Source organism: Helianthus annuus, chromosome 4 (assembly GCF_002127325.2).
Source record: "Helianthus annuus cultivar XRQ/B chromosome 4, HanXRQr2.0-SUNRISE, whole genome shotgun sequence".
NCBI lineage: Eukaryota > Viridiplantae > Streptophyta > Magnoliopsida > Asterales > Asteraceae > Helianthus > Helianthus annuus.
Window position 1 is genome coordinate 79,404,883 of NC_035436.2, and position 7,283 is coordinate 79,412,165.

Here is a 7,283-nt window from a genome sequence, read left to right on the forward strand (position 1 = left end):
AAGTTGTAGAAAATGGCAAAAGTTCCTAATGCTAACCCTAACACTTCTATTTATAGGCCAAGGGGCTTAATGAGGAATCTCACTAATTACATAAATGCCACCTTGCCTTTTATTAAACTCTAACAATATAGAGGCTAGTTAGATCAGTTTCAGCTACGGTTAGAATTGACGGAGGCGATAGACAAAAATGCACTAACAGACTCCCCCTTGGATATTGCCGCAGTCAATCCGTAGTGAAACTCGTAGTGACTTGTCTTTCTCTCTCTCTTGAGTCTTCTTTAAGGTTTAACATGTTTTCATCAAATACAGACTCCCTATTGCTTGAACAGAATCCCGGTGGATCTGTCTTCAGCTTCAGCTCCCCCTTTCGGTAGACTCTTCAGGCTCCCCCTTTCATCAAGCTTCCGTGCTTTGGGATCGACACCTGGATTTCCGGTTACAAGCTCTTCTAGGAACGATACCTGGCTCCTTGCACGCTTCCCTTTGCGTTGAGCTCGTCTTCAGACTCCCCCTTAGACTCGGCTGTCGGGATCGTAGTCTGGTACTATGTCTGCAATTCTCAAACGTTCATAAGTACAAACATTTTGAAGTTGTCCAGAAATCGTAATCTGGCTTTTTTGAACTTTCTAAATCACTCCCCCTATCAACAATCTTTATTGATTTGGCAGTATTAGCGAACAAAATCCAAAACTGGCTCTATTACAGATTTTAACAATATGAGCATCCAAATCCCTCACAGTTAATCATCCAAGTCCAAATTAATGACCTTGGAGATATCACAAACTGTTTTTGATTTTATTTTAAAACTTCAAGTTTCAAATTAATGAACTTGTTTTATTTTCAGAAACACGATCAGCATACTTAAATTTTGAAACTCAGCTTCTCAGACATCGGTTGTCTAAAATAAAGCAGAATAAAAAATCTTTTTGTATTTTTCTGAAAATATAAAGCAGTAAAGAAATATTTACAGACAATATTTTTGTTTGAGTCTGCGTCAGAGGATCATATCAGTTTTTGACAAGTCACAAGTACCGTTGAGCTTAGTTACACATTAAGAATTAAACAATTCACTTAGATTGTCGATATACTGATCCACTTAAATTTTCACACAAATTTTAACTGATTCAGGATACGAATTAGATGTTTTAAGAACTTAAACTTATTCATGTGTCCCACCTCTTGAATATACTCCCGTATCCAGATCCCAATATTCAGTCTTACAGGTGAGTATACCACATATGATATCTGTAAGGGGTTAGATGCGAAACCGTGAGAGCTCAGGTCAGAACTTCCGTTCAGCAGAGAGATGATGGTTCGACTTTAGGTGTGTCCCCTTTAGAGGATCTTTTGTTTCAACAGCAATGACTATCAATCTTATTGTTTCATCAATTTGCTGAGGGCGATGCTATGTTTCAAGCAATGCGGAAAGTATTATTCGGGGACTAGGTCAGAACTTCCATTCAGCAGAAGTCCCGGAATAATACCCCAGATATCACTAAGCATAAATACCTAGTATCTCAGAAAGAGGGACCCTTCAAACGAGATTTCAGGGGTTACCTATATATTCAAGTAGTGTTCCCCACGAAATAAGCAAGTTTGAATTTATGTTTATATCCTGAAAAAGTTTACTACATGTACAAAAACCTATCGGCATATCATCAGTGAGACTGTTTAACGCTATTTAATCATTACATTTCTTTAGCATACTGTAACTGTGTACTGATGTGCTATCATTTCCTCTTTTTACACAACAACTCAATTTTTGAATTTTATCATGTTTTTAACTTTTTCAAATTTTCTAATGTTTTTGTATTTTCTGAAATTTTTACTCCCCCTAAAATTCAAAACATTTAAAGAAAATTTGACAACCTGACGTTGATAGCTTTGTCTCGCTATCCATTTTCTGCTTTTTGTGCACTGATTTACAGAAAATATAATGTACCCCCATGATTTACGACACATTGATATTTTATAGTTTGAAAACCGTTTTTCAATCTTGTGAAATTAATCATGTTTGTTCAGCCATGAGGGTTTCGGCGTATTCAATCAGAACTCCCCCTGACAACAAACTATTTTCCCATTATAATTTCAAAACATTTAAGTTTGTTTTAATCAAAATGGTTTTCCCAGAAAATAAGTTTTGTTTAATTCACACACGGGGTGTATTCATCACCTTGTTCTTTCATCAACTAGTACGAAAGTTAAATCAAGTACAACTTAATGTCCTTGATAAAACATTTCTCAAGAAAGATGCCGATTCCTACTCCCCAATTACCAACCTGTGAGTTCCGGCAAATTCAATCAACAAATTTTTGAAATTTTTGAATTTTTGACAAATTTAAAAACAAACATATTTTTGATTTTTTTTAAATTTTGATAAAATGAAAACATATTTTTGGTTTTTAAATTTTTCAATTTTTAGGGTTTTTGAAATATGGTTTATTTATGTACAGACAACAAACAAACTCCCTGTTTCAACCAACACAGGGTTCACCAGCCTCCTCCTCACGTGCCAGGCTGCTTCGATTCTCCTTTGGTTGACATTCAGTTTTCTTCAGAAGCACCTGCACATTTAACTATTCAGTTACTTGAACAATTTAGCCCAGGTCTGTTTGACCTTTGGCATTTCAACACAATATGCTTCATTCAACTTTGGAAAATCTTTTTCATTTTGTACAAAGACTTTTTCAATTTTAACTTCAACTTTTTCATCATTTACCGAAGTCATTTGTTTCTTAACAGACCGTGTTTGACCTTTTGGAGTCCCTCGTTTGTAAAAATGTGACTCTTTTTAACATTTTGATTTTGAACAACAACTTTTGGTTTCCAAAACTGGTTTGGTTTTGTTGCATCAACAGTTGTTTTCCAACTTTATGTTGTTCTAAATCTGGGTGTCACAGGTTTCCATGTTTGTTGTAAGTCAGCCTTTGACTTTTTGGGCTTCCAAGTTTGCTTTGAGTCAAACTTGGTTGACTTTTGATTCACAACATCAGACTTCTTTTTCGTTTCAACACCAACAGGTTTCAGATTTGGACACTTGCGTGCAAGATGTCCAGTTTGATCACATTTAAAACATGTTCTCTTTGAGACATCTTTGAACTGTTGTTGTTGCTTTTTCTGAGCATGAAACTCTTCATTAGACTGTTGTCTAAATTGGAGTTCTTTCTCTTCTTCTGAACTTGTTCCGTGAACAAAGTTCATTTTTGCCTGAAAATTCGGAGTTTCATTTTTATTCCATTTTTGTTTCCTTTTATAACCCAACCCAGCCTTCATGTTTTTCTTCTTGAAACCAGGTTTGTTATAAAAAGTTTTGTGACCTTTTCCAGCAAACTTTGAAATTTCAGACTTTTCAATTTCAACCATCTTGAAAACTTTATCAACCTTTTCTGAAATCACATTCTGAATCGGGAAAACAACATCTAAGAATAATTCGTTCGATCCAATCATGGTATAAACCAATCCTTTTGAATCTTCATTCAAATTTTTCTCGAATTTTGTGTTTTTCAGATATCCATCATGAAAATTACCTTCATTTTCATCCTATGATTCAGAATTACCTATATCAACCGACTCTTCTTTCAAGACGCTTTCAATGACTTTACCTACCACCTCTGAATCATGAGAATCATCAGATTTGGAATAGGTTACGTCAATGTTGTCTGGCAATTGATCTACCAGGTTGAAAGCTTTTTCGACCTTTTCTTCATCATAAAATGCAAACTTTTCCGGTGGTGGAACTTGATGAAACTCTGAGCCAATGCCTTTCTTGTTTTGCTCAGACTCACCATCTCCCGGTTTTATATTGAAAATTCGTTCAAGCACATATGACGACACGTGATAACTTTTTAACTTGTTGTTATCCTGTTCTAAACCAGCAATCTGTCGCTTTAGCTTAGCAACATCCTCAATATATGAATTAACAACACCTTGTTTTATTTCATACATTCATTTAAGCTCTTTAGTTGTTTCAGAAAGATAATTCATTCTTGATTGAGCAAATTTCATTTCCTCTTTCACTTTTTCATATGACTCTTTTGTAATGTGATATGCCAATTTCATTGAGTCATATACTTTCTTCAGTTCTTGACAAACATTTTCTTTTTGATCACATTCTTCTGTCTTTTTCAAAACTTTTTCTTTCAACATCTCATTTTCTTTTTCTAACTTTTTACATTTTTCTGAAAGTTTTTCATCATTTTCTTTTAAAACTTTTTCATTTTCTAGCATTTCTTTGCATTTTTCTTTGAAAATGTTTTCGATTTTTGTGAATTCAAGATCTCTTGTTCTGAACTTCTCATCTTTTTCAGTACAAGCTTTGCACATTTCCATGCATTTCTTGCACTGATCAACAGTTTCAGATAAGATGTTAGAATCAGAATTTACCTCAGTGATTGGCACCTCGGTGTTTTCAGCGGCTTCTATCTGCTTCATCTCAGCATCATCTTGCTTTTCTTCAACACTAACTTCATCACCAACATTACCAGCTTCCAAATTCTCATTCTTAACTTCTTTTTTCTTCTTTCCTCACCTCTTCTCCAATCTGCTGTTCTTCAGTAACAGCTTTCTCAACTTCTTCATTCACCTCAACTTTTTCTTTCACTTCTTCAACATTCACAACTTTGACTTCTTTCACAGCCTCAACTTCAGCATTTTCAGCTTTAACTTCTTCAGCAACCTTCTTCAGATTGTTCACCATCTCTTCAACACTCTTCTTCATTCTCTCTTCATCCCTTTTTCTTAGACACGATAACATGGCATATCTGATTTCTTTTTCATGCCTTTTTGCATATCTGTCATCTTTCAACACATTTCTATAGTACTCGGCTCTTAAAGGAATTATGAGAAGAACATCTTCGAAGATTATGTCTTTCTTTGGAACAACTGGTTCTCCTTCTCTGTTGAAGTACCATTCCCTCTTCTCATCCCATTTCCTATTGCTGACAGCACTCTCATATTCTTCTTGCATATCATCCATTCTGTTCAAAACAATGTTTCTTTCACGATAAGTTTTCTCACTCAAAATCTCTTCTCGAGTTTTCTCTTTGACCTCAACAACAACATTTTCTTCTTTGTTTTCAGCTGTGTCTTTGTCTTTGTTATCTTCTTTAATTTCAGCAACAAAAACAAACTTTCTTTCCTCTGTTATAGCTCTGCCATGAGCTGTTTTTCGAACATTCTCCAAATGATCTTCTTCTGGACAAATAGAGCTACAGTCAAAGCCCTCATCATCGTGAATTACAAAACAAGCTCTTGATTTCTCTTTGGGTTTATCTTCAATCATCTTAGGCTCTTCTCTGATTCGGTGATAGATCGCCTTTCGGTAGTAATCATCATTGAATGGATGTTCATTTCCACCTACTGCAGAATTATTGCATTCTCTCTTGAAATGACCTTTTTGCTTGCATTTGAAGCAGGTCACTTTGGACTTGTCGAATCCAAGCTTTGTTGATGCACCACCTAGAGATTGTTTCCCAGTAATCTCCATGTATCTTTGAGCTCTACGAATACAGCTTGCCAAACACCAGCGAATGTCAATGAGTTCCATCTCTTCCGGATCGATCTGGTCGTAGTCTTCTTTGGTTAACTCTGAGTTTCCAGTTTTTCCAGCTACAAGACCTTCATATGATTCCAGAACTGATGCAAGAAAACTCATTTGTTGTTTAGCAGCATTAATGCTCATTGCCGGAGAATTCTTCAACTTAAGAGCAATATTGCACAATATCTCCTCAGTTTCATCAGAACTTGATTTTGAAGATGAATGGTATCCAGAATGATGACTTGTTGACGTTGTTTGTGGTTCTTTCATCTTCTCACCACTGAATGCTGTCTTTGGTGAACCAACGCCTTTCTCTGAAGGTACACTGCCTTTGTAATACAAGCCAACATTCTGTTGATGTGAAGAATCAGTCATCTCGCTTTGCTTTTGTAACTCCAGATCATGACTCTCAATCTTTTTAAACAATGCATCAAGAGAAATCGTATCATATAAAGCATCATTTTTCAAAATAAAAACAAACGTTTGCCACTGATCAGCTCGTGGTAATGCTTCAATCACTTTATCGATAATTTCCTCTCTTGTTTTTGCTATCTCAAATCTCTCAAGTTCAATTTTTAGATGACAAAATCTTTCTATCATTTGCCTCACCGACTCTCCTTTTAAACTGTCAAAAAGATCAAACTCTTTCTTTAATAAAGCAATTTTGTTCTTTTTTATCTGTTTACCCCCTTCAGCTTTAACACGTAAAGCTTCCCAAACTGATTTAGATGACCCATCATGATTAAGTAATGCAAAAATTGTTAGTGCAATATCTGTCTATCGCCTCCGTCAATCTATTCCGTAGCAGAAATAGAAGAAACCGAAGGTTTTTAAGCATTCTAGGTTACAACTAGTTAAAAAGTGCAAGGTGGCAAACTTTTAAATAAGGAGAAATCCTTATAATCCTTGTGCCTATAAATAGCTCATTAAGTTGTAAAGATTAAGACTTTTGAAAGACTTGGAGCTCATTTTGGAGAATTAGAGATCTAGTTGTAGAGAGAGAAAGTCTAGAGAGAGAAAGTCTCTCTAAGTGATTCACGGCATTGTACACAACGTCATCTTAATCGAATCACGTTTCTTGTACGTTATTGAGTGTTCGATCACATACGTTCACGGATTCCGCACGTCGAACGTACGTTACGCAATCGAACGGTATTTAAACCGGTCCTAACAAGTGGTATCAGAGCTAGGAGCTCGATTGCTTGATCAAACACATCTTTTCGTACAAGTTCAGCAGAATTTGATCCGATTTCATCTATTTCTTCATCTTCTACATACTTTTCACGTTTTTCATCGTTTTCATCAAATTGAACAGGTAAATACGGTCCGTTTCGTCTGATTTTTGGATATGTTGTGCGTATAGACCCGATCTACAACCCTACCAAGTTTCAGCTCGAAACTCCAAGCCGTTTTGGAGAAATCGTAGTTTTTCGGATCCGATTCGCGTCAAACAGGTAGGATCGCTCGTGTGGAATTGTTCTGGTTCGCTCTTTTGACCAAAATTGAGGATCGCTTTTTTGAACAATTCATGGGTCGCTTATACGAACAAGTGTGTGGTTCGCTCATGTGGAACAGTTGAGAACCGTTTTTGTGAACTACTTGGCTCGCTCTTAAGACAATTTATGGTCCGCTCATTGTGACACGTGTGGACCGTTCCAAAAGTATAAATTGTGGGTCGCTTTTCAGTCAGTTTGTGGTCCGCTCAAAAGGTTTGGGGGTCGCTTATTAGTCACCTTCTTCACAGGTT

General features: G+C 36.1%; 1 protein-coding gene across 1 annotated transcript; it reads right to left on the minus strand.

Moving 5' to 3' along the window:
• Window positions 1-2,474: 2,474 nt before the first annotated feature.
• Window positions 2,475-4,975, minus strand: LOC118491519 (protein TIC 214-like). Its single transcript, XM_035989361.1, has 4 exons — window positions 4,883-4,975; window positions 4,507-4,678; window positions 4,384-4,463; window positions 2,475-2,564 (listed from the first exon to the last, which is right to left on the minus strand). The coding sequence occupies exons 1-4, from the start codon at window positions 4,973-4,975 to the stop codon at window positions 2,475-2,477; spliced, it is 435 nt and encodes a 144-aa protein (XP_035845254.1).
• Between the last annotated feature and the right edge of the window lie 2,308 nt (window positions 4,976-7,283).